This window comes from Trichosurus vulpecula, chromosome 2, assembly GCF_011100635.1.
Source record: "Trichosurus vulpecula isolate mTriVul1 chromosome 2, mTriVul1.pri, whole genome shotgun sequence".
In the NCBI taxonomy this organism is placed as follows: domain Eukaryota; kingdom Metazoa; phylum Chordata; class Mammalia; order Diprotodontia; family Phalangeridae; genus Trichosurus; species Trichosurus vulpecula.
The window spans coordinates 17,998,597-18,026,412 of NC_050574.1; the positions used below are offsets into that span (position 1 = coordinate 17,998,597).

The window sequence follows — 27,816 nt, forward strand, 5'->3', positions numbered from 1 at the left end:
GAGCTGGCAATACAGGGAGATTAAAGACAGATGTATAGACCTGGGAATCACCTACATAGAGAAGATGCTTGAACCCAGGGTGCTGAGGAAGTCACCAAGCGAGATCATACAGAGGGAGAAGAGAAGTGCCAGGCCGGAGCCTTTGGGGACACCTCTGGGTCAGCCAGGACACAGCAGCAGGCTCTCAGCAGCGGCCCCCTGGGGGCTGGGGCTGGTCTCCCTCTGCTCTCTGGGGGTCCTTTGGGCAGAGTTTGGCTGACTCTCAGAAGACCTCACTCCATGCCCCACCCCCCTCTATTGCTTTGTCCCACACTAGCGGGGTGGGTATCCTCTCAACCCCGGCCCCTTCCCCTGCCTGAGGACCCAGGAGGTGGTGGGAAGTGGGTGGAGAACAGCTCTATTTGGGACCCAGAAAAGGACAAGCAGAGTTTCAGTCACTCCCCATTCAGGCTGGATTCCCAGAAACATTTGGTCAGTGAAGGGGGTGGCAGCAGACCTAGATAAACAGACCAAAGGTGAATGGGGCCTGCAGGCCACTGAGTGAGATCCAGCTAGGAGAAAGGGACATGGGCTTCCTGAGGTGAGTGGGGCAAGGGGCTGATACTCCACCCCATCTAGGAATAATGTGAAATTCTCACCTTCCTGGTGAGGGGAAGAGGACAGCATCATTCTGCTGGGGCCTGGGCTCTGGGCCTCAGCCGCTGCCTTTTCAAGCCCAGCATCAGAGCCAGGTCCCTTGACCCAAGGCCTGTCCCCAAACCTGAACTTCTGTCCCCTAATCCCTGATTCCTTCACCCCTGTACCTCTGATCCACAGTTTCTGTACCTCAGATACCTTAACAGGCTTTTTCATCAGAAGCCCACATTTATCATTTATTATAAGCCATCTCCAGACCCCAGCCCTGTATCCCTAACCTTCATTCCCAAGCCCCCAACCCTCCCCCTCTGTCCCCCTGACCCACCACTCCTGTCCCAGTCTCTAATCCAGATAATCCAAATCCAGACCCTTGATCTCTGTCCCCTTCCCCCTCTTTCCTCCTGCCCCACCCCAGGCCTCTGCCCCTTGTCCTTCATCTGAATTCCCTTGACTTTGGATCTCTGTCCCCCAAACTCTCACCCCTTGTCCCCTTAACCCTCAGCCTCTATGTCTCCCACTGCCCTCCTCACCCCCCTCATCTCCCACCAGGCTGAGTTTCTTGCTGGCAATGGTGTTGCAACAAGCAGGCAGCCACCCATGGCCAGAGGCTGTATTTGGACGCCTCACGTCCCCTGGCTTCCCTGAAGTGTACCCCAACAATAAGGAGCAGAGCTGGAACTTGACAGCCCGCCCTGGCTACCGAATCCGTCTCTACTTCACCCACTTCAATCTGGAGCTGTCCTATCTCTGTGAATATGACTTTGTGAAGGTATCTTAGAAGCCCTGGGGTGTGGAGGGAAGCTAGTCCAAGGCCAGGGGATGAAAGGAAAGAGGAAAGAAGCTGAGTCCTTGCTGGGCTGCTGCTGGATAATGTCTCAGGCACTAGCTGTGTGACCCTGGTCAAGTCTCTTAACCATTCTACCTTTCTGTGCTTCCGTTTCCTTATCTGTCAGATGAGGAGGTTGGACTCCATGACCTCTAGGGTCCTGTGCAGCTCCTATATGAGGGGAGCACACATCCTCCTTAGGAACAGGAGGCCTGGTCCCTTGGGAGACTTTGGGAGAGGAGGGGAGGCTGGTACCATGGGCAGCCGCTGTCAGCTCCTGAGGATGAAAGGGGGGGGACCTTCGGTTCTAGAAGTAGATGGAAGCCAGAACGTGGGACATTCACCAGACCACCCAGCTCCTCTCTACATGGGACAGACACACTTGCCTACCTGCTCTGATTTACCTGGACCTGCCCTATTTTTATTTATAATTCCCTCATTTTGCAAATGAAGAAACTGAGGCACAGACAGGTAAAGGGACTTGCCCAGGGTCATACAGCTAGTAAGTGTCTGAGGCAGAATTTGAATGCAGGTCTCCTTGACCCCAGGCCCAGGGCTCTGTCCACTGCCCCATACTGCCTCTATCCTCTCTGCCCTGCCCACCCCACCTCAGGGAGACTGTTAAGACCCAGGGGGTGCTCAGGACTCTGATAGCATAAAGACCCAGCCTGGGAGAGGGGCATCCTGAGAGGGAGTCGAGGAAGCAGGGCGGGGGCTGATGATTCCTCCTCTCTCTTTGCCCTGCCCGGGAGGCAGCTTTATTCTGGGGACAAGCTGCTGGCCACGCTGTGCGGGCAGGAGAGCACAGACACCGAGCAGGCGCCTGGCAACCACACCTTTCGCTCAGTGGGCAGCAGCCTCCGAGTCGCCTTCCGCTCAGACTATTCCAATGAGAAAGATTTCACCGGCTTCGAGGCCTTCTACGCAGCTGAGGGTGAGTGGGTCGGTGGGCCGGGGCTGTCAGAATCGGGGGTGAGGTTCCACAGGAGGGGGGGGTGGGGGGAGAGCTCCCCTCAGCCCAGGATCTAACCCAACCCCCCCACACACATCCTGTGCCTCAGTTCCCCCATCTGAAAAGCTGAGTACACACCAACCTGTTCCCCTCTTTGCCTATTTCCCTAAGAGCTAGGGCCAAATGTAGGATCTGAGAGCTGAAAGGGACCTTAGAGAATGCCTAGTCTAACGCCCGCCCCATTTTGCAGATGAGAAAACTGAGACCAGGTGAAGAAATGACCCACCAAAGTTCCCAGCAGGATCTAGAACACACTCGGCAGTCAGTTGCCAGTTTGATTGGAGTTCTTCCCCACTTAGGAGCGCAGCCCCTCCTTTGTCCTTCTCTGCTCTGGAGTGGGAGTAGCAGGCCTGGCCTAACTCTCTCCCTGGCCCCAGGAGGCTTGGCATCCGGTGTGTCACCACCCCTCCCTCTCTCCTGCAGACATCGACGAGTGTGAGGTGCCACCTGGAGCAGACCCCATCTGTGATCACCACTGCCACAATTATCTGGGTGGCTTCTACTGCTCCTGCAGAGTGGGCTTCAGACTCCACAAAGACAAGCGGACCTGCTCGGGTGAGAGGCTGCTCCGTCCTGCCACCAGCCCCTCCCCGCCTTTCCCCTTCCCCCCTCCCCCCTTTCCCTCTCCCCCTCCCTCAACTTTGTGAATGCTGCAGAAGGCTCAGTGTCCCCCTTCTCCACCTACGGCTGCCAACCAGATCTGGAACTCTGGGGTTAATGAGAAGGCATCCCCTCTCCCGAGACTGAAGGTGACCTTCTGAGAAGCTTCACACAGTGCTGGGCATGACACAGGGGTGAGGAAAGGGCCAGGAAAAGGTGCCACAGCGACAAGAACGCAGGCTCTGGGTTCAGATCCCACCTCTAATGTTTACCACCTGTATGACATTAAGCAAATCCTGTCACTTCCCAGGCCTCAGTTTCCCTCTCTGTGAAATGAGGAATCTGGATGAATAGCCTCCAAGGGCCCTCCCAGACCTAGAGCCACGACCTCATAATTGGACAGCTTCTATTCTTACCTCCCTCCCATTTCTCCCACCTGCTCTAACTTCTTTCCCCCATGGTCCTCTGGTGCCTGGCTGCCCCCTCAGTCATGTTCCCTGACTCCAGCCTCTTCCAGGGAAATACAAACATGTGAGCACCCACTGGTGGTTGGGCCTGGGATGCAGATCTTGGCTCTGTAGGGTTGATCCTGGTCTGATGGAATCCCTGCAGCCAGTATGAGGAATATTATTATTCTTGTTCTCAGACCATGCCAGGCCATTTTCTGCTCTCCTGTTTCTTTCTCCTTGGACAATCTCCCTGGCACCCCTCCCTTTATTCCCCCCGGCTCAGGGTGAGATCTGGAAGCCTTGCTCTTCAGGGTAGTCTCTGATACCATTTCTCTCCTATCTTTATTTTCCAGCACAAGATAATTAACGTCCCCTTAGCCAGGAAAGCCATCAAGGGTCCTGGGGCCAGGGCTGGGCATGGGCCCTGCTGGATGAAACATCAGTGCCCAGAGGCAGCAGAAAGTTGCGCACAACACAGACAATAAACCTAGCTTTCTTCCAGTGCTGGCCAGTGGCTGCCTCCAGGAGTGTCTTTGTGGGGGAGGGCAGGCCAAGGACTCAAAGGGCCAGGTTGGAAAGCAGTGCTGTGGCCTTGGAGACCAGCCCCTTCAGCAGTGAAAGTGGCTAGTGGCCACTGATCTATGGGGCTGAGCAAGGGCATGAGGCTTCCGATCTTTTCTCCTCATCTTTCTCCCTTTTCACAGAACTAGGGAACATCAGAGCTGAGAGGGCCTTTAGAACACAGAATGCCGAAGCTGGGAGGGCCCTTAGAACATAGGATGTAAGAGCTAGGAGGGGCCTTAGAACACAGGATGTCAGAGCTGGGAGGGGCCCTTGGAACCCATGGTGTCAGAGCTAGAGAGCCCCTAGAATACAGAGTGCCAGAGCTAGAGAGCCCTTAGAACACAGGATGTCAGAGCTGGGAGGGCCCTTAGAACACAGGATATCAGAGCTAGAGAGCCCTTAGAACACAGGATGTCAGAGCTGGGAGGGGCCCTGTTGACCACCTAATCCAATCTCCTCATTTAATATATAAGGAAACTGAGGCCGAAAGGTGAGAAGTGATTTTTCTAAGGTCAAACTGAGTTAGTGGCAGAGCTGGCCTGGATTTCAGGTCTTCACCTGCCTTGTTCAGGGGAACGGCTTCTTCTAAGACTCCAGGTAGATGTGCAAAGGTTTTCTCAGGCCAGGTGCCCCATGATCAGCTGCTATTGAGGCAGCCCTTGGTTTCTGAGCCCTCGCCCCCCACCCCCACCCCCAGGCCCCACTTTGGTTCTTTCCATCACTCCCCAAGCCTCCCCAGGCAGGAATGCCTTCCTCCTCCCACTGGTGGCTTTCACTGACTTGCCTGGGAAGGCTCAGCAGCCACCCCATCTGTGGCTGGGCCCCAGCAGACACCCCCCGCAAGCCCCCATGGCTCGGACCCCCTCAGTCTGGGCTCCGGGTTAGTTAGCAGGAGAATTGAATGCGATTCTGTCCCTCCCTTCCTTATTGCAGGAATGCTAAATGCTGGGAGGGTGGGGCCCCGATTCACTTCTCGGGTCACTGGGATCTACAACAGTGCCATGGAAAGAAAGCTGGGTTGGCAGCAGAGGACCTGGATTCCAATTCTGGCTCCGAGACTTGCTAAGAATGTGGCAAGTCATCTGGGCACATCCCATCACCAGTCTGGGCTTCAGTTTGCTCATCTGTAAACTCAAGGGGCTTGGCAAAGTGATGCACGTGGAAAGTCCCTTCTGGCTCTCCACCCACGACCCCATGATCTCGGCAGGGGTCCCAGAGTAATCCTGCTCTGGGGATGGAGCCAAGGAACATCACTGCCCCATCCAACGGAGCCTAGTTGGGACAGGAGGAACTGGCCTCCAAATCTGTCCTGCCCCCCACCCCCCAAAGGGCTGGGCCTTTCTCCTGCCCCAACTGAAGTCTCTTGAGATCATTAGGATAGATCATTGGATAGCTGGAAGTTCGGGTTCTAGGCTTGAATGCTCTGAGAGAGAGACAGAGAGACAGAGAGAGACAGAGAGACAGAGAGAGAGGCAGAGAGACAGAGACAGACAGAGACAGAGACAGACAGACAGACACAGAGACAGAGAGGAGAGAAAGAGACAGAGAGACAGACAGAGACAGAGGCAGAGAAAGAGACAGAGGCAGAGAGAGACAAAGGGACTTTCTTTCCAACCCATAATTTAAAGGCATTGCTCTCTTCCCCACTTGGCAGAAAGTATAAACATAACAGTGCATAGAGGCCTAGACATACAGTCCAGGCATATGGTCAGGAAGACTCTGGATTCAAATCCTGCCTCAGACACACTAGCTGTATGACCCTAGGCAAGTCATTGAGCTGAGGCTCTATGCCTCAGTTTCCTCAAATATAAAACAAAAGAGTTGGACTCTGTGGCCTCTGAAGTCCCTAAATCTCTGGTCCTAGGACTCAGGAATTTCATATCCTGCCTCAGACACTAGTTATAGGACCATGGGAAAGTCACTTCAGGTGTGTCTCCGTGTGTTCATTTTCAAAATAGGGAAAATAATACCATAGGTCATATGATCTATCCATCATGGATATCGTGGGGCTCCAATGGGAGAATGTATATTAATTACTTTTCATTACTGTTAATTACTTGACAATGCTGTAGAATTGTAAACTATTATTATTTTTTGAAATCAGAGGACCTGGGTTCCAATCCTGTCTCTAATAGAACATTCCTACCTGGCTTTGATTAGAGAATCCCTAAGGTTCCTTCTCGCTGGGCATCCATGACATGGTGCGCTCCAAGGTCCCTCTTCTCCAGCCCAGGGAAGTGCAACTGTCTCCCCAGAGATGGATGATGAGAGAAGAGGTGTCCTGGGGCTTTTAGAAGGCAGCAGAAGACAGGATGAGTGTGGTGGTGTGGAATTGAGTTGGAGACAGATTCCTGTTGGTGCTCCCCAGCTCATGGTGGAGCCCAGGGTGTTGTGTAGGAAAGCTTAGTTTCTTCAGCCAGAACGTATCATCGAAAGAAGTGAAGACCCTTCCAGAAAGTCGGTCTACTCTGTCGAACATGGAGGCATCTGGGGTAAAGTGGAGGTGACTTTGGGCTCAGAATCCTGACTCTAAGCCATATTCTAGCAGGAATCTCCTCTACAGCCAACCTGACAAGCGCCATATTGAATTAGAGCTTCCCCAATGTAGAATGGGCAGCCCCAACAATCAGCCTTCCTGCAGGGTGACCACTTGTGAGGCATCATGGGAAGGAGACTGGGATTGGAGCACTGTCATTTCCTGCCTGGGTGACCCTAGGCAAATCACTTCTCTGGGCCTCAGTTTCCTCATCCGTAGAGTGAGGGTATTGGGCTAGATGACTTGAATCCTTCAATCGAGTACTCACTCTGTGCTATGGCTCTGTGCTAGAAATACAAAGACAAAGTGAAATGGTCTCGGCCCTCAAGGACCTTACTTATTCTAATGAGGGAAATAACATGTACAGGTTTGAGAACTGCTTAGAATTCTGGGCCTGGTCGTTTAAGCATGTGCATGATATGTGCAAGTGAACAGAAAATAGTTTGGGAGGGAGAGCGCTTGAGGAGAGGTCTCCGGAAAGACTCGACGTAGAAGGGTGGTGCTTGAGCCGAAACTTGGAGAAGAGATTCCCAGACTGAGGAGGGAGAACATTCCAGGACTGGGGAACAGCCGATGAGAAGGACTGGGGTTGGAAACTGGGGTATTATGTGTGAGCAGAACAGCCTGACCAGTGTGGCTGGATGGAGAGCATGTGGACAGGAGGGATGAGAGAGACCATTGGGAAGGCGGGAAGAGATTTAAATGCCAATTTTCTATTTGATTCTAGAGGTATCAAGGAGCTGCTGCAGTTTTTTGAATAAGGATGTGAAAGGGATGTACACTGAATATGGATTGGAGTGGAGACACATGGGAGGCAGGGAGACCAAATCGGGGGCCAGACAAGAGGTGATGAGTTAGGATTGTGGCTGTGTGAGAGCAGGGGAGGAGACCCAGGGGAGAGATGTTGTGGAGGTAGAAATGACAAGATTTGACAACAGATTGGATCTACGGGCCAAGAATGAGCAGAAGGCTGATGTGGCTCTTTATGATAGAAAAGTTAGGAAGAAGGAAGAGTGGGGGGAGGAAGGATGATGACTTCTCTTTTGGACGTGTTGAATTGGAGATACCAAGAGGACATCCAGTTTGTGAGGTTCGAAAGGTGATGCCGGACTGGAGTTCAGTGGAGGGATTAGAACTGGACAGGACTGGGAAGTGAACGGAGACCACGGGAGCTGACAAGACCATAATAATGGTAGTTGTTGCTGCTCAGTCATTTTCCGACTCTTCGTGGCCTCATTTGGGGTTTTCTTGGCAAAGATACTAGAAGGGTTGCCATTTCCTTTTCCAGCTCACTTTACAGATGGGGAAACTGAGGCAAACAGGGTGAAGTGACTTGCTCAGGGTCACACAGCTAGTCAGTGTCTGAGGCCGGATTTAAACTAAGGAAGGTGGGTCTTCCAGACTCTAGGCTGGGTTCTCTATCCACTGTACCACCTAGCTGCCAAAATAATAAAAATATTATATAATACTAAAAATAGCTAACATCTGTACGGTGCCTACTGTGTGCCAAGAACTGTGCCAAGCACTTTACAGTTATTATTTCATCTGATCTCCATGACAATCCCGGGAGGTGGGCGCTTTTGCTATTTCCATTTTACAGATAAAGAAACTGAGGCAAACAGAGGTTTAGTGCCTTGCCCAAGGAGAACACAGCCAGCACATGTCTGAGGCAAGACTTGAACTCGGGTCTTTCTGACTGTGCTCTATGCACTGGGCCATCTGGTATAGTATAGAGAACATGACAGGATGGAGAAAATAGAAAAGGGGACCAGACACAGTTAATGGGTGTGACGTGGATGATGCGACTGCCCAGGTCACACAGGTGGGAAGCCAGCCTTCTCTGCCATGCCCCGCTCCCCTCCCAGGGCACTCTGTGCAATGGCCACGTGCAGCCCTTCCTTCCCAGGCAGCTCTTAGTTTACCTGAGAGGTTTGCTCAAGTGCAGACTTCTCTGGGCAAGCCTGCCGAGTTCCTCTGGGGAGCCACCAACCCTCCCGGAAGACATCTTGGTCAATTCTAGGCTCTCTGGAAGAGAGTGGAAGAAGACCTGAGGGCCTGACCTGGGGACCTCTTTGATCACTGGGGTCCAGCTTCCCAGCCTTGCCCACCACAGTCAGGATGGAACTAGCTGTGATTCAGGCTCCTTCCTGAGCCGGAATCACTAACAATTAGGCGTGTTCCAGCTCTGGCTTTGGAGCTGGGGAAAGTGGTCAGATGCAAGGGATTAAAGGTGATTTCTACCATAAGAGGACAGAGGGGGTGGTTGGAGGAGTTAAATTTTTGTTCCAGCTCTCGTCCTGTTCTCTCACTAGCTCAGTGCTCAGGCCAGGTCTTCACTGAGAGATCTGGAGTGATTATGAGCCCCGCCTACCCCCAGGCCTACCCCAAACTCTCCAGCTGCAGCTATAGTATCCAGTTGGAAGATGGATTCAGTGTCATCCTGGAATTTGAGGACTCCTTTGATGTAGAAACTCACCCAGAGACCCTGTGTCCCTATGATGTCCTTAAGGTGGGTTCTTCCCCTACAACTTGGCTCATCTGTTTAGATCAGCAGCGCCCACCCTTCATGCCACCATCTTGTTTCCTGCTCCTGGATTAGCTTCCTACACCCCCTTCCAATAATCGTCCAGATGGGAGCTTGATGCTTCCGACCAACGTTACTGCTGTTTCACCCCGGACTCATTTCCTTTCACAGACTCGATCTCCAAAGTTCTCCTGCCTTTTCAGCTTCAAATAAATTGCCAAGCCTGCTTGAGGTGCATGCAGAGAAGTGAGCAGCCTTCTCTCTAGATCAGGCATCCTCTGTCAACAACCATCCTTAAATAAGATAGTCACCAGTAGCGTGACCTGAGTTTCCCTGAGGGGATCCTGTTGTGCCTCCAGATCCCTTCCCCTTCCCAGGTGTCATGGGGATGGGAATTCTGGCATTACTGAATCTGTCCTTCAATGTATCACTGCCCTCTCCTCTCAGATGTGCATTGATGGTGCCAATATATAACAGAGGTGACACATTGGCTCCTTCACCATAGAATGTTATGAGTGTAAGGAACCTTAGAACATAGAATGTCAGAGCTTGAATAGGCATTAGAACATAAAATGTTAGAACACAGAATGTCAGATCTGGGAGGGTACCTAGAACACAGGATGTCAGAGATGGGAGGGCCCCTAGAACCCAGGATGTCAGAGCTGGGAGGGACATTAGAACACAGGATGTCAGAAATAAAGATACAGAACATCAGAAATGTAGACTATGGAATATCAGAATATAGAATGAAATGAAATGTTAGAACATAGAACATGAAAGCCAGGAGGGATCTCAGAATATAAAACATCAGAGCTAGTAGAGATATTAGAACACTGAATGTCAGAGCTGGAAAAGACCTTAGAACATAGAACATGGAATGTTAGAGATAGAAGGGGCCTTAGAACATGAAATGTTAGAGCTGGAAGGGGTTTAGAACATAGAACATTACAGCATAGTCTATTAGAGCTCAGAGGGCTTTTTAGAGGAGAAAGCTGAGGCTCAGAGAAGGGCAGTGCCAGGTCTAAGGTCTTTCCATTCAGAACCCTGGCCAGTACCCTCTCCACTACAGGACACTGTTCACTTTGGGAGATGCTGTCTCAGCTTGAAGTTTCTGCTCATGTTAGAAAACAGCACAGGGCAGTTGACTTAGATACCATCAGGGCCCAGATGACAGCCGTCACCCCTGGCTGACTCCCCCAGAACCTGGGAGCCCAGACTGAGACGGTAGCCCCCATCCATCCTGATAACATTTCCCTTCAACAGTTCCTGGGTTTGTTGCTCTCCATTGGGGCACAGGCCATCTGGGACAATTGGAGCTGTGATGGTCAGGTGTGGGGGACACACACTCTGCTCACATCGGTTTCTTCCCCACAGTTGCTGCTGCCTCTGAACTTTCATTTCTATTGGGTTTTTTGGGGTTTTTTTGTTTTGTTTTGTTTTGCTTTTAGTGCGGTCTTGCATCATTGGTTCCTTGGGATTCCCCTAACCACTTCCATTTTGTCCATAGAGATGTGCCTATAGCTCTGTGTGACTTTGTTCTTTCAGATTAAAACAGACAAAAAGGAATACGGGCCATTCTGTGGACAGACCTTGCCCCCCCAAATTAACACCAGAAGCCACACTGTGACTATCACCTTCATCACTGATGACTCAGGAGACCAGACCGGGTGGAAGATCCGATACCGGAGCACAGGTAGGAGTTTCAGGTCCTCATTAGAAGTCTTGGTGTTCCAGCCTTCAGCAGGGGTGGGGAGTTTGTTGGGAGAGGGGAGAAGTCATGTTATTGGGACTATTACAGTGCTTCCTTTAGTAGAGTGGCAAGGTTACCAAATCTGAAGCCAGAGGATCTTCTGACTCTTACTACCTGTGAGACAAGTCACAACCTCTCTGAGCCTCAGTTTCTTTATCTGTAAAATGAGGAGGTTGGAGATCATTTCTGAGGTCCCCTCCAGATCAGTGGACAAATTTGGCCAATCACAGTGAAGATCACTGGAGTCAGGGCCAGGGCTGCCTCCTCTGACCTGGTGTGATGATGTAGGTGGTCTTACATACAGTGTGGGAGACAAGACTCTCCCCATCTTCACCCCAAACACATCCTCCAGTACTTGAAATGTCACTCTGAGAGATTCATTTTTTTGGGCTAAGGTTTAAGGCAGGCGCTCTTACTCGTTTTGGCATGTTGGGTAAAGCGCATGCACCCCTTCTCAGAAAAAAGTTTGTTGCCAATATTCATCATTGAAGGAAATGCTAAAGTTTTGTGGTCTTTGTTTTGTTGTTGCTGTTCAGTTGTTCCAGACTCTTTGTGACCCCATTTGGGTTTTTCTTGGCAAAGATACTGGGGTGAAGTTCCCTCTCCAGCTCATTTTACAGATGAGGAAACTGAGGTAAACAGGGTGAAGTGACTTGCCCAGGGTCACACAGCTGGGAAGTGTCTGAGGCTGGTCTTCCTGACTCTAGGCATGGTGCTCTATCCACACTGTGCCACCAAGCTGCCCCAATTTTCAGTTAAACGTCAATAAAAATAAAGACAATTTTTCCCTCACCCAAGTTCAGAGATCACACTGAAACCTATCCATGGATGACCCCTTGAGGGTCTATGGACCCCAGGGCTTGAGAATCCCTGGCTTGGAGATTTATACTTTCATGGGAAATTCCTGAAAATAAATAGTCCTAGATGAAAGACACATTAAGCTAATAGCAGTTTTCACTTCAATTCAACAAACATTGGGAGGTGCACAGAATACAAAGAAGGAAGGGAAAGGAATAAGCATTTATACAGCACCTACCATGTACCAGGCTGTTAACAACTCTTATCTCATTTGAGCCTCATAACAACCCTGGGAGCTAAGTGTTATCACTATCCTCATTCTGCAGTTGAAGAAACTGAGGCAGATGGAGGTTAAGTGACTTGTCTAGGGGCATACAGCCAGGAAGCAGGATTTGAATTCAGGTCTTCCCGACTCCAGGTCCAGGCTTAGCAGCCTCAGAGATAAAAGGAACAGCCCCCGCTCTCAAGGAGCTCCCGTTCTACTGGGGGAGGCGGGAGACAGCAGGTACACAAATCAGTAAAAACAAAGTGATTTCAAGATGGAGGAAGGGAGAGCTAATAACCAGGAGACCAGGGAAAGAAAGGCCCTCAGGCGCCCCTGAGCTGTGCTTTGGAGGAGTCTGGGGATTGATTCTAAGAGATGGAGGTGAGTAGGGAGGGAATTCCAGGAGTGGGAGACAGCCAGGTGGGAGAAGGAGCATCTTATCTGGGGAACAGTCAGTGGGCCAATCTGACTGGAATGGAGAGTGGATGGCAATGGGGATCTCCTCCATATAGGGAACTCTCAGTGAGGAAATTTTCTTAACTAATGCAAGTCAGCACCCTCCCAGTCATTTACAGAATTCCCTGGGGACACTGAGAAGGTGAAGGGATATACCCATTATCACCAGCTTCCTGACTCCAAGGGCAGGTCTCTATCCACTGAGCCACACTTCCTCTCAGGAGGAAATTTATACAGGTACCATATTTCCCCATGTATAAGACACAACGTTAATTTTAGGGCCTGAAATTTGAAAAAAAATGTATTACGTAAAGTTACTGAACTCCAGTTTTATTCATCTGCTCATAGCTTTCAGGCATCTTTTGGGCAAGTCTGGTGCGTGTCCACATGCTTAGTCCATTTCGTTTCATGAACCTGAAGCACCAATTGTGTCCTCCTTTGAAATCAGTAACTTCTTTTTCATCAACAATTCTTCTTGCCCCATGCTGAACCATCTTTGTGGACACAGGAATTCCAATCATCCTTTGCTCTTCAATCCATACCTTCAGTTCCCTCTCTAAATCAGGCCATTTTGCTGACTTGTGTCTCACAGCCTTCTTCTGCCATGGCATTTTCAGTAGGGTTTCTTCTTCCTGTAGCCAGTCTCGGATTGTTTTCTCAGTTGGAGGAGGACCAAACTGACGTTCAGCAGCTCGATTTCCATTCACTTTTGCAAACTGAATCACTTTTAACTTGAATTCAGCACTGTAGGAACATCTTTTCTGAGCCATTTCTGGGCAGAAGGTGGCAAAATGTAACCTAATATACTGGTAACAAATGCAAAACAATGAGCACAAAGACAACAAGCTTGAAAAAGCAGGAAATGCAAGGAAAAAAATCTACAACCACTGTACAAGACTCACCCAGTTTTTAGACCCCAAAATTTTCAAAAAGGGGTGCATCTTATACGTGGGGAAATATGGTAATTACCAAGTAGAAAGTTCATAAAGGCTAATAAGCATCCAGGGAGAAATCCAAACCCACATGCAGATTTGTCTTCCTGATTCCAAGTCTTGGGCTCTAACCATTACACCATCCTACTTCTCAGATGACTTCTTCAGGTCCATTCCAGCTCTGAGAGTCTAGGTTTCTAAGTTTCAGGTGAGGTCTCTTTCCTGGCTGGATTGGTAGTTCACTAGGCTGGCCCTGGGGAAGTCTTCTTTAAAAACAAACAAGCCAAAAAACTCAGTAAAACCTTACTTGGCTCGATGTGGGGAGTTGATTAAGCAGGGAGTGATGTGGCCAGATCTGGGTTTAAAGAAAATGGCTTTGGCGGCTGTGTGAGGGATGGTCCAGGCCTCTCAAATTCACCTTCTGTCAGCAGAGACAGCCTTGCTTGGATCATTTGGCAGATACTCCAAAAGCAGTGACAAAGTCCACCTTGTACAACAAGCTCAGGCCTGGCAATTTTTAAAAAAACATTTCTTCCAAGTCGAGAAAAGATGTTTTATTCTTACTTAATCATCCCTCTTTTTGAGGCCTTCTGTAAAATAAGGTACATGGACTTGATGGATGGGGCTTTGGATGAGATAATCTCTCAAATTCCTTCTAACTCCTGAGTTACAGAATCTCAACATCTTAGCGTCGGAAAGGTCTTCAAAGGGCATCTAGTCCAACCCTGTATCTGAACTAACAAAGGAACAAACAAATGAGTAAATCAATGAAAAACATTCCTTAAATACTTACTAGATGCAAAGCTGTCCAAGATTCCTCTCCATAACGTCTGGGTAGGATTCAGTTGATAAGCAAACATGCAGTAGTATGACAGAGTAGGAAAGGCACTAGACCTGGGTTCAGATCCTGACTTGGACCTTGGACAAGACACTTAACCTTCCTTAGTCTCAGTTTTCTCATCTGTAAAATGGGGAGGGGGGGGCAGGCTGGACCCAATGACCTCCGAAGTCCAGTACTATAACTAGGATTCTATGAAACATGTTTATGTTACTATGAGTCACCTTGAGTATAAACCATTCCCCTACAAGGAAATTTCTGAAACACAAAATGTCAGAGTTGGAAGGACCTCAGAGGCTGGCTAGTCCAACCCAAGCCTTCAGGTATTTATTAATAAGAATCCACTGTGCCATGTACCTGACAGGTGGTCACCCAGTCTCTCTTTGAAGAGCTGTGATGATGGGAACCTGCCACCTCCCAAGGAGGTGTGTTCTATTTTTGGACAGCTTTTCTTTATATTAGACTGAAATCTGCCTCTCAAATAATCAATCAATTAACAAGTATTTAAGTGTGTATTATTAGAAACACCTCCACTCCAAAAGTGGGCTATTTATGCCTGACCTGTGCTACAGACTGCTGAGCCTGACTCCAACATTTTGGTCTTCTTCGAGAAAGAGAGCCAACAACCAACCATTATTAGGCTCTGGGGATACAAATACATAGAATGAAACAATTCTTTCAAAGAGTTTACATTCTAATGGAGGAGACAACAACTCTGTGTGTGTGTGTGTGTGTACACATAAATATAAAGTGAGCAATCACTAATATCTACAAATTAGTTCAATACAAGGTGGTTTGGAAAGGGGGAGGGTGTTAGCAGTTGGTGGGATCAGGAAGAACTTTATGCAGAAAATGGTGCTTAAATGGAAGTGAAGGATTCTGTGAGGTGGAGATGAAGAAGAAAGGCATTCCAGGCAGGGGGACAGCCAGAGAGCAAAGGCTTGGAGATGATAGATGGAGTATAGTGAAGAAGAGAGAGAAGACCAGCATGGCTGTATTGCAGAGTGTGGGAGGGGGAGTAATGTCCAATGAAGCTAGAAAGAGAGGGCCAAGTTGCTTAAGGCTTTGGAACTAAATAGAGGAATTTATATTTTGTCATAGAGGCCACTGGAAGAGACATTGGAGTTGACAGAGTAGGGAGTGATATGGCCAGAACTGTGCTTTAGAAAATCCCTTTGGCAGCTGGATAGAGGAGGGACTGGAGTGGAGAGAGAGGAGGCTGGGAGACTATTTAATAAAGTAGGAAACAGGAGAGACGAGGGCCTGATCCAAGATGGCAGCTCTGTGAGTAGAAGGAAGGAGTCAGCGGGAGCCATACTGGGGAGTCATGGAAACACCAAGATTTGATGACTAGTCGGTACATAGAGTGAGGAGCTGAGTATAAAGGTCGAGATGAGGGAGGCACTTCATCTGAAAACGATCTGGGGTTTTTAGTGAATAGCAAGCTCAGTACGAGGAAACAGCATGATCTGAGGCTGCTGAGAAAGCTTAGGCAATCTTAGGCTGTATTGAGAGAGTGTCCAGGACTAAGGAGGTGACCATCCTGTTTCAATCTGCCCTGGAATAGTGTCTTCATTTCTGGGTGCCCCGGTTTAGGAAGAGCAATGAAAGGTGGAGAACAGCCAGAGGAAGGCAGCCAGGATGCTGAAGGGTCTATGGGATCATGCCATATGAGTCTCAGGTAAAGGAACGGAAGCTAGATGACCACTAAGACAGAGACAGGACTAGTCAGTCTCTGAGATCTCTTTCGACTTGGAGATTCTCTGATTCTAGGAAAATCCAGTTCTTGGTTCACCACTGTCAGGGTGCTTCCTCCACCCCACCTCCTTTCCTCCTTCCTCTACTCTACTGGTCCTGTCTACCCAGGACCCATCCGGGCTGCTTGACTCTCACACAGGTGAGATAAGATCAGAGTCAACACCCCCATTTCTTCCTGTGAGATGGATCACCAAGCCTTCCCCTACCCTGCCTCTTATGTATTTGACCTACTGATGTAACCTGAGGACTCCTAGACTTTGCCGTCGGTCCCTCTGCCGCACCCTTAGGTCTTGGGGCCTTTCGATTTGCCCTACATCTAAACATTATTTAATGTGCTGTCACCCCCAATTAGAAGGTGAGCTTCCTGAAGGCAGGGTCTGTCTTTTCTACTTGTATCCCCAGAACTCAGCTCAGTGCTTCTCATGTAGTAAGTGCTTAATAAATGCCTTTTCATCCATTTATCCATTCACTTTCACCAGATTTGGGGGAGGAAAAAAGTGGGGTCTATATTGAGATACTATTTCTTCTAAGACCGGGAGTTTAATAATGTAACATTTCTTCTCCATCTCTGCTTAGCTCAGCCATGCCCTAATCCAATACCGCCACCTCATGGCCGCATCACACCAGTGCAACCAAAGTACATCATGAAGGAACACTTTTCTCTCTCTTGTGAGACTGGATACGTCCTTTCCAAAGTAAGTTCCAGGAGAACGAGAGGGGTCGCACCAGGGAAGTCCCAACTCCTGGTATTTCTGCTCCCTTTTTTGAGGCGAGGATTGAACGTTTGGGATAAAAAGATACAGCTTCTCTCTTTGTTGGCCCCCATCTTTAGGGCCTGATGTGTGGGTAAAGGCTGAGACCAAAGAGGAAGGCAGGCAGATGAGTTACCTGTCCGGGGACACTCATCAGTGAAACACCTTTGTATTAAAATGGAGGCAGGCAGTCCCTCTGGCCCAAAGATGACCTTTCTCTGCAACAACTCCTGGGCCCCCATGCACAAAAAAATGAGATGCCAACAGGAATTCGTATATTCTGCAAAGTTATAAATAGTGATCACTGGTGAGGGAGAGGGAGTATAATTTTAAAAAATGCTTAGCAAGTTGCTTGAGTGGCCCAGGTAGGAGATTAACATGTCCGCTTTATGTTCTTCAAAATTGTCACTAAGTCCCTGTAGTAAAAAGTAATAACCCTGGAATGATAGCTAGGCAGTCCAGAGTCTTGCAGAGGGACAAAAGACAAGAAGGCGAGACACTTTTCTCACCTTAGCAAAACTTCCAGTTCCCCTTTCCCATAATGCCTCAGACCACACTGGTGCTTAAACACCTGGATTTCCAGGAAGGCCATCCCATGATCCTTTGAGTCACAAAGAGACCTTTCTGCCTAAGTTGTCTCCTCGCTTGTTGCAGGGTTTTTGTTTTGTTTCCTCTGGGGGGAAAACTTCAGGGTCACTTAGAATAACAGAATGGGAAGGAATTTTAAATATCTTCTCTCACACCCTCCACTGTTTACCAAAACTGAGGCCCAAATGGATTGGATGACTTGTCCATGCCTAGAGCTACTAGGGCAGAGACAGGGTCCACACCAAGACTCTTGGATACCCAAACTAGGGCTCTTTGTTATTTTAATAATTATTTTTACTAGTGGCTTCTTTTTTTTTTACATCACACACACACACACACTCATAAAACCCTCCACACCAAGACTCTTGGATACCCAAACTAGGGCTCTTTGTTATTTTAATAATTATTTTTACTAGTGTCTTCTTTTTTTTTTTACATCACACACACACACACACACTCATAAAACCCTCCCTGGTAACGAAGGCCAGGGAAGCAAAACACATTGGACCATGTCTGACAACTTATGCCTAGCTCTGCACCCAGAGACGTTGAATCATATGTAGGTTCAGGGCCAGAAGAAACCTTAGAAGCCTGTGAGTCCAGAGAGAGGTTGAGCGATTTTCCCAAAGTTGCACAGCTAATAAATGTCTGAGGCAGGTTTGAACTAAGGTCTTCTAGAATCCAATCCCAGAGCTCTATCCACCGTGACATCACTTCTCTTCCAAGGAAGATATAATTTTTCCAGTCTCTCTACTCCCTTCCTCTTCTTCTCTCCTTCCTCCTCCTCTTCTCCTCTCCCTCCTCTTTCTCCTTCCTCATCCTTCTTCTGTTCCTGAACCGAAAGGTTAAATGAGCAGCTATTTGACCTCAGACACTTACTAGCTCTGTGACCCTGAGCAAGTCACTTAACCCTGTTTGCCTCAGTTTCCTCATTTATAAAGTGGTCTGGAGAAAGAAATGGCAAACCACTCCAGTATCTCTGCCAAGAAAACTCCAAATGGGGTCACGAAGAGTCCAACATGACAGAAAATGATTGAACAACAATCATCCTGCAATTAATATCTCTCAGAGACGGTACTTGGACCTGGCTCTCCTTGAGTTCAAGGTGGCCCCTCTGTCTGCTCTGCCATATGATCTCTACATCATACATAATAGCATAGCAACTGAAGCTGTGTTACATAGTGAATCTGGTGCTGGGTTCAGAGTCAGGAAGGCCTGGCTTCTAGTCCTCTTTCTGACATTAACTAGCTACGTGACTCCCCTTCTCAGAATCTCAGGCAATTCCCTAGACTGATAAAGTCACAGATCCTCCTTCTCCCAAGAAAAAAATACCGTCCCTCCACTCCGGCATACCAAAACCCAAACACAGCTTAGAACACAGAAAGATGAAAGATAGATAGATAGACAGACAGACAGACAGACAGATAAACTGATAGGGTGATAGATAGACAGATGGACAAATGGACCAACAAATAGATGGATAGATAAACAGACATGATGGATAGATAGTTGGATAAACAGACACAATAGATAGATAGATAGGTAGATATAGACAGACAGATGGACCAATAAATAGATGGACAGATAGATAAACAGACATGATAGATAGATACGGACAGACAGACAGACAAAACAGACAGACAGATGGACCGGCAAATTAGTGGATGGACGGATGGAGAGATGGACTGAGAGAGAGGGAGAGAGAGAAAGAGAGACAGACAGAGAGAGAGAGAGAGAGAGAGAGAGAGAGAGAGAGAGAGAGGGAGAGAGAGGGAGAGAGAGGTGGAGAGAGGGAGAGGGAGGGAGAGAGAGAGAGGGAAAGAGAGATGGATAGATAGATGGACCAACAAATAGATTGATAGATAGATGGATAAACAGATACAAAAGATAGACAGACAGATGGACCAATAAATTGAAGGACAGATAGACCAACAAATAGATGGATTGATAGATGGATAAACAGACATGATAGATAGACAGACAGACAAAACAGATAGACAGGTGGACCAACAAATAGATGGATGGATGGATAGATATAGATAAATAGATAGATAGATGAATGGACAGATGGACCAACAAATAGATGGATAGATAGATGGACAAACAGATACAAAAGTAGATAGATAGACAGATGGACCAATAAATAGAAGGACAGATGGATAAACAGACACGATAGATAGACAGACAAAACATATAGACAGATGGACCAATAAATAGATGGATGGAAGGAAAGATGGATAAATGGACTGATAGATAGATAGATAGACCAACAAATAGATGGATAAATAGAGACAAACAGACAGACAGATAGGTAGGTAGATAGAAAGTATTTATTTAACACTTACCATAATATGGGAGGCATTATGCTAAGTGCTGGGAATACAAATATAAGCAAAAAGAGACAGCCCCTGATCTCAAGGAGCTTACACTCTAATGGGGAAGGCAGCATACAAGAGAGCTGAAGAACGGGAGGAGGATGCTTCCGAGAAGGAACTATTTAAAAGCACAGAATTTGGAGTGGAGCCAGGAGACAAATGAGCCTGGGCAGTTCCTCAAAAGGAGGTTCCTGGCCCGGACTCCCCAAGCGGAGGAGGGGAGTCCCAGGAGTGGAGGCCTCTCCAGGCTGAGGATGCTGCCGGGGAAGAGAGTCGGGAGCAGAGCGTGGGAGAACATTAACAAAAGTCACAGTTTCACACTGACATTTTTGTGATGTTGCTAACTTAGAAAACTTTTAGAGACCCAATGCATAAATGGTTTTATTTTCTCTATTCCTCATCAGGATGGAAGGATTTTGGAGTCCTTTACTGCAGTCTGTCAGAAAGATGGAACCTGGGACCAAGCAATGCCAAAATGCAGCAGTAAGAGGCTGATGCTGACAGTGGGGGTGATGGTGATTCTTTTACCCCTGAGAGAGCAAACTAGAAAACAGAGCACAAAATCAAGGCTCTATCCAACAGAGGGCATGTTTAAGTTCCCCTCGGTCACCTGCTTGTCAATCACGCCTTCTTCATTTATTTTTGATACCAGGAAGCAGCAGTAGTGACCAGAAAACAGGAGAAGCCCCCGACCACACCCTTTTTATGTTTTTATTTAACGCAAAACAAAATAATATACGCGTAAGCACCCAGCAGTAAGTTCATTGAAAACTACTGCAGTACAATGCTTAAATTTCCATATTTCAATTACACTAAGTAGTTATTTAGAATGTGCTACGTTCTAAGCTTGTCTTCTGGATCTGATTAACTTCCTTCAGGAGGCCCTTCCCCAATAGTTAGTGCCTCTCAGAACCCTATATTATTTTATACTAATTTTGTATTTCTGTCTCTGTGTCTCACAAGTCTCTCATTCTTTCCCCTCCCTCTTTCTCTTCCTCTCTTCCCTCTCTTCCACCTCTCTGTTTCTATTTCTCTCTCTCTCTCTCTCTTCTTCTCCCATCTCTGTTTCTCTGTCTCACTCTCACTCTCCTTCTCCCCTCTCTGCCTCTTTTTCTTTCTCTCTCCCTCTCTCCATTCCTCCCTTCTCTCTCTGTTTCTCTGTCTCTTTCTCCCTCTTTCCTCCTACCTTCCTCTGTTTCTCTATCTCTGTCTCCATTTCTGTTTCTCTCCCTCCCTCTCCCATCTCTCTCTCTGTCTCTTTATCTGTCTGTCTTTCTATTTCTCTCCCTCTCCCTATCCCTCCCTCCTCTCTTGCTCTCTCTCTGTGTCTCTGTATCTCCTCTGCTTCCCCCTTGTATCTCTGTCTCTGCTTCTCTTTCCCTGTCTCTCTGCCTCCCTTTCCCCCTTTCCCGCCCCATCTCTTCCTAAATATTTATATTTGTCTTGAGGCAGGAATTGCAACCTTTTTTTTGGTTCTTGTCTTCATATCCCTGCTACCTAGTACAGTGCCTGGCACCTAGTAAGTGCTTTAAGAAAACACTTGTCGAGTGAACTGAAGTTAGTCATGTTAGATCTGCAGCCATCATTCTGTACTATCCATTCATTTATTCAGAAAATCTGTATTAAGCATCCATTGGGCAGGGCACAAGGCTGAAGGAGATATAAAGTTTAGATATGACATGGTCCCTGTTCTCTTGGAGCATCAGTCCAACAGGGTTAGGGTAAAGTGCAAACACAGATAAATCCAGCACATAATGGTATATGATATGTGCATTAGAGAGGGGCAGAACAGAGATCTACTAACATATCCTGATAAACAGAGCTATAAAATCTAAAATCTCCACATTTTATGGTGCAGCCCAGCCCCTGCAATGTGTCCTTATCTCATCATTTCCGGATCTCAAAGTGATACTTCCAAGCACAGAGCCATTCTATTGCCCAGGTGGAAGTTTTTATATTTTCTTCATAGAAAAAAAACCTAGTGATGGAAAAGAACTTGGAGGTCATCTAGCCCTTTTCCTGTGTGTAGTTTTTTCAAGGTCCTTTCTGTTCTAATGTTTCACCAAGTTATAAATTGAACATTATCCTTGGAGCCAGGTAGACCGTATCCAATTTTCTCCATTTTATATCTCTATGGTTTCTTTTGTCCCTTCCCAGCGCTGGAATAAGATAGCCAGGGGACTCCAGAAGTCCTTTGAAATCCCTTTTCCTTAGGAAGGAAAAGGAAGATCTTATGGATGAAATTCCACAGAGGAAGCTGATTTAGAGAAAGGACAAAGAAACCCCATAGATTAAAAATTGTATAGGAAATGTCAGTCCAGGAGAGATGGGGAGTTACATTCCAGTGAGGAAATAAAAGGGACTTGTCTAAAGAGATGGATGTGGATGCACAGGGAACTCATTGAAAAAGCTGCAATTTTAAAAGGCATTTGCAGATGATGAAGCAAGGGCAGGTAAGGAAGGCCAGACTGGCATAGCTCTTTGGAAATCATTTCAGGAGCACTTGAACTCGGAGCAGAGGCTGGTGAGGAAAGCTAACAAGAAGGATTTTTTTTAAGCCATCTTGGCAAAAAGAGGATTGTCAAAAGGGATAGAATTACTGTTAGGGATGGATGAGGAGACAGTAATGGACATGGAAAAGTAGAAGTGCCCAACTCTAATTGTGTTTCTGGGTTGGTTTTGCTTTTTACATGCCAAGGAGAATTATCTTTAGAATGGAAAGGACAGGAAAAATGCCCAATAGGGCGTTGTTACCTGAGGATCCTTAAAGTAATAGTAAGAGAACACCTAGCTGTATTTCATAGGTTCAGATCACTGGTTTGTTGTTATTCAGTCATTTTCCAGCTCTTTGTGACCCCATTTGGGGTTTTCTTGGCAAAGAGGTGGCGTAGTCTGTCATTTCCTTCTCTGGCTCACTTTGCAGATGAGGAAACTGAGGCAAAGAAGGTGAAGTGACTTGCCCAGGGTCACACAGCTAGTGTCTGAGGCCAGATTTGAACCCAGGAAGACAAGTGTTCCTGACTCCAAGCCTGGTGCTCCATGCACTATGGTGCCACCTGACTGCCCCAATGAACTATACTGAGGGTACTGGAAGATGAGACTGCCAAGTCACAGTCAGCAATTGATGGGAAATGGTGGAGAGTGGGAGATGTGCTGGGGAACTGGAGAAGGGCAGATTTGTGGATTTTCAAAGGAAGGAAAAGAATTGAGGAAGTCTTAAATGTGTGGTCAAAAATCACCAACCTCTCAAGTACAAGATAAGGGAGGCACAGCTAGACAGTAATTCATCTGAAAAAGATACAGAGGTTTTAGTTGACCGTAACCTCACCATGCGTCATCAGTGTGATGTGGAAGCCAAGAAGCTGATTGTCATCTTAGGTTAGACTAGGAGTAGGCAGGTGACTCATTCTGCTGTGCTCTAGCCTATCAGACCACATCTGGGTAATGTGTTGAGTTTCTGGGCGCATATTTTGAGAGGGACTTTGTTAAGGTCCTTGTGATTAAGTCAACAAGCATTTATTAAGCACCTACTATATGTCACATGGAGGCAACTAGGTGGCTTAGCGGAGTGCTGGGCCTGGAGTCAGGAAGACCTGAATCCAAATCTGGCCTCAAGTTGGCCTAGTTGTGTGACCCTGAGCAAGTCACTATTTGTCTCAGTTTCTTCATTTGCAAAACAAGCTGGAAAAGAAAATGGCAAACCACTCCAGTATCTTTGCCAAAAAACCCCCAAAGCCAGATGGGGCCACAGAGTAGGACGTGACTGAAAAACAACTGAACTGAAGGCATAGTTGAACTCTGCTGTTGTTCCTGGAATGGCTGCCTCAGTTGACTTTTTACGAACCCATTCCCTCTTTCTTTCGGATCTGTATCCCCAGTGCTTGGCATATTCCTTGACACATAATAATCCCCTAATAAATACTTTTTACTTATTCATTAGTCCATGCAGAAGGAATAGATTGGCTCTGCTTTGCCCCAGGAGCCAGAACTACCCAAAAGTGGAAGTGACTGCCCCAGAAGGTAGTGGAACCCTTCTCAGCAGAGGCCTTAAGTGAGGACGGGGTGTCCAGTGGTCAGGAATGTTGCAGGGGCCCCTCTAGGAATGGGTGGGGCCATGGGACTTCTAAGGTTCTGTCCAATTCTGAAATTCTGTGAAAGGCAATCCATCCCTTTCTTTAGGAGACACTATCAAAGTCCAATAGTTCAGTATAGAAATGGCAGTTCACTTTCCTGTGGCTTTTCATGTTTATTTTTTTTAAGTGCTTCCTAATTTACAACAGCAGAAGTACAGAGAGGTTAGGTGACTTTCCCATGATCACACAGCTAAGTATTTGATCCAGAATTTGAACCCAGATCTTTTTCTACAACACCATTACATCTTAGGATAGCTAGGTGGCGCTGCAGTGAATAGAGCAGCAGGCCTGGAGTCTGGAAGACTCATCTTCAGGAGTTCAAATAGGGCCTCAAATATTTAGTAGCTGTGTGATCCTGGGCAAGTCACTTCACCTAGTTTGCCTCAGTTTCCTCATCTGTAAAATAAGCTGGAGAAAGAAAACCCCAAATGGGGTCATGGAGAGTTGGACACAATTGAAAACGACTCAACAAATTACACCTTAAAGATGGAAGTGATGCGTTGAAGTTACCCTACGCTAGTCCGTTGCTTCCCTCACAGATTAAATTAGAGATGCCCACCATAGTGGTCAGGTTAATGACATTGTGCAGGGATGGATGGTTCTATGCTGCCACATGTCCATAGGAGCTGTTCATAGGTGTCTCTAGGCCATTTTCATGTTGGTATAAAAAAGTATTTTGCTTAATTTGATTTTTCCTTCTCCTCTCCTCCCCCATGTGTATTAGTTGTTGACTGTGGCCTGCCTGATGTTCTACTCAATGGCCAAGTGATATTCATCACAGATGGTGAAGTGACCACATATGAAGCTGTGATTCAATATAGCTGCAAGGACCCCTTCTACACTATGAAAATGAATAATGATGGTGAGATAATTCTTCTTCGGCACTGAGGATGGACGATATTGAGAACGTGTACACTCAAGGCCTGAAAATAAACTTTAACCAACATTTTTGGCCAAGGCTAGAAGAAAGATTAAAAGGCACTTTTCTCATTGCTAAGTGAAATATTATAGCTCAAGTGACATTTAATGTCAATTTGCTAGAATTCGAAAACAGATCTTATCCAGTAAATGACTACTCCAAACACACAATATATTCCAAATGGTTTAATTTAACAAGCCAAAAACCGTATCATTAAGCACTTGAGATCTTGATACATATTCAAGTTACACATCTAAAAGGTTTCCACTTTGCAAGCAAACACGGTAATGCAAAGACCTCCTGTTTATGAAATCATGTAAAATGGTTATTCAGACACCTCTATTTCCCACTGATGCTCAAGAGTCAACATCCTTCAAGGTGGTATTCAGACAAATGACAACCATCTTATATATGCAGTTAATTTAAGCTTTTTTTTTCCTTTTCAATGATTTGCAGGTAAATATCGGTGTGGGGCTGATGGCTTCTGGAAGAGCTCCAAGGGAGAAAATTCACTCCCAGTCTGTGAGCCTGGTAATGGATACACTTATATAAGAAATTTATAATTGATGGAGGGCAGAACTTGGTATTAGAATATAACTAGGGCTTTTAGCTGTAGTAGGCAAAATCTGACTCCAGCGACTGGCCCTTAAACCGAGTTACCAGTGCCAACTAACACATTCTCATTACTCCCTTTCCATATGTACTGGTTGTTAGGTGGTGGCTACATTAGCCGTTTCATTGTGGTTGACCTTTTAACTAGGCAAGTATAAAAAGTTAAATGATTTTTTAAACTACTATCTTTACCCATTTGTAAATATGTTCTGCCACTGAGTTACTTTCCTTCTATGTAAAAATGCTATTAAAACCCAGAGCTAATAACTTGTTGATTATTTCCCTAAGCTGCAGCTTTCGAGGGCATCTCATTTTTAAACATTAATGCAATTTGCCTTTAATAGTACTTTAATTTAAAATTTTTACCAGAATTGGCTCTTAAGAAATATTCGAGCAAAGTGATTAAAGAGAGATAGCAGGGCCCACGAATATGAGGGTAATAAGTGTGTTATTACCTCCCTGTTTTTACTTAGATTCTATCATATAACACTTGTAAATTGTTTCTTTTATAAGTATCCTGCCACAAGGGGAAGTTGAGAGATGTTGTAATAATCGAAGTTTAGTTAGCAATAAAGACCTCAAGTAAAATGTAGTACTCATAAAAGCCAGCCAGGGAATAATAATTTCTGGACTGTAACTGCCCCAGCAACAACAGTGCCAGCGTGGGTGTCCTATTTTTATACATTAAAACACAGCAAACTAACTGCTCCAAGCTGAAAGCACTTTCCAAATCTTGACACTTCAATCATGATAGCACCTGTTGTACTGGGATTACAGGGTGGCCAATTGCCCCATTTTTAAAGGTGGGAAAACTGAGGCACAGCAGGGTTGTACTCTGTAGTAACAGTACAATCATGAGAAATAGTCTAGGCATCTCAGCCCTTATGGTCGTTGCCCTGTAAGCTAGTTTGGTTATACCATGCTTATATAGTCACAAGTGATTTTCAGAATCCTCAAAATTAGAAGCTGTGGCAGCTGGGTAGGTAAACCATTTGGACACAGAGTCAGAAAGACCTAAGTTCAAGTCTGGCCTCAGACGTTTACCAGCTGTGTGACCAGTGGTGTGCTGGAGCCAACTGTTAAATTTTCACTGTTAGCACTTATACCTCCAAAATTAAGTTACAAATTAGGGCTCGATTTTGTTGATTGTGTAGACCTAAGTGATGGGACACAGTGTTAATGCAAATCAAGCCTGTGTCATGGACACTTTGGGGGAGAGCTGGTTATTAAAATATTTTACTGGTAAATCCCTGTGTATGACTTTGGACAAATTACTTAACCTCTGCCTCAGCTTCCCCACCTATGAAACAGCACCTACCTCCCGAGATTTTCGTGAAGATGAGCTATTTGTAAAGCATTAAGCAAACCTTAAAAGTGCTACATATTACAGGGTGAAGTATAAAGGCTGTCCTGTCCCTTCAGTGACAATTAGCAGGGTATTCTTAATGCTTGCCTGAATTCTTGGTGCTTTGGGGAGCAGTGAAACTCCTAAGGTGTGCTGTGCCTCTGCGATCTGTCTACACTGCAGAAATGAGGGCTGCTGGGATACGTGTCATCGTATATGGACACAGTCTGAAAATGATTTCTTGCAATTATCTTTTCGAGCTCCACACTTTTCTTGACTTTGCAATAATCTTGTATACATAACATGACTGTTTCTACTTCCAACAGTTTGCGGTGTGGCATCTCAGAGGATGGCGCGAATACTTGGAGGGAGCAAGGCCAAGCTTGGTGAATTTCCCTGGCAAGTCATGTTGCTCGGGGAAGCTCTGGCTGGAGGTGCGCTGCTATATGACAACTGGGTTCTTACGGCTGCTCATGCAATACACGAGCAGAGAGACCTATCGTCTCTGGAAATCAAGATGGGTGTTCTGAAGAGATTATCACCTCATTATACCGAAGCCCAGGCAGAGGCAGTCTTCATACATGAGGGCTACACGTACGATGAGGCCAACTTTGACAATGACATTGCACTGATTAAGTTGAAGAATCGTGTTGAAATCAACAGGAATGTCACACCAATTTGTTTGCCAAGAAAAAATGGAACCCATCTGAAAGCAAACAATTTGGGAGTGGTGTCTGGCTGGGGAAGGACTGAAAAAGCTTTTAAAGCCCAGAATCTAATGTATGTTGAATTACCGGTTGTTGACCAGCAAACATGCCTGGCAGCATTTGAAAATAAGAAGACCCCAGGAGGTAAACCTCTCATCCTAACTGACAACATGATATGCGCTGGTTTTCAAAGTGGCGGAAAGGATTCTTGTTCCGGTGACAGTGGAGGGCCTTTAGTGTTTCTAGACCAGGAGACCAAAAAATGGTTTGTAGGAGGGATTGTGTCTTGGGGCTTAGGATGCGGTGAGGCAAATCAGTATGGAGTTTATACCAATGTTGTGAACTATATTCCCTGGATTGAGAACATAATTTTGAGTAATTCCTAAAAATCACAGAAACCTCCAGTAACTTTTCCCTTAATAAAAAACACTTTTCAAGCAA

General features: G+C 46.6%; 1 protein-coding gene across 1 annotated transcript; it reads left to right on the top strand.

Moving 5' to 3' along the window:
- The first annotated feature begins 455 nt into the window (after nucleotides 1-455).
- On the top strand, nucleotides 456-27,816 carry MASP2 (mannan binding lectin serine peptidase 2). The gene is made up of 11 exons (XM_036746368.1): nucleotides 456-580; nucleotides 1,186-1,405; nucleotides 2,219-2,396; nucleotides 2,898-3,029; nucleotides 8,936-9,132; nucleotides 10,693-10,840; nucleotides 16,521-16,639; nucleotides 20,064-20,142; nucleotides 24,517-24,654; nucleotides 25,168-25,242; nucleotides 26,995-27,816. Exons 1-11 carry the CDS (start codon nucleotides 567-569, stop codon nucleotides 27,759-27,761), a joined length of 2,067 nt encoding a protein of 688 aa, XP_036602263.1. The 5' UTR covers nucleotides 456-566; the 3' UTR covers nucleotides 27,762-27,816.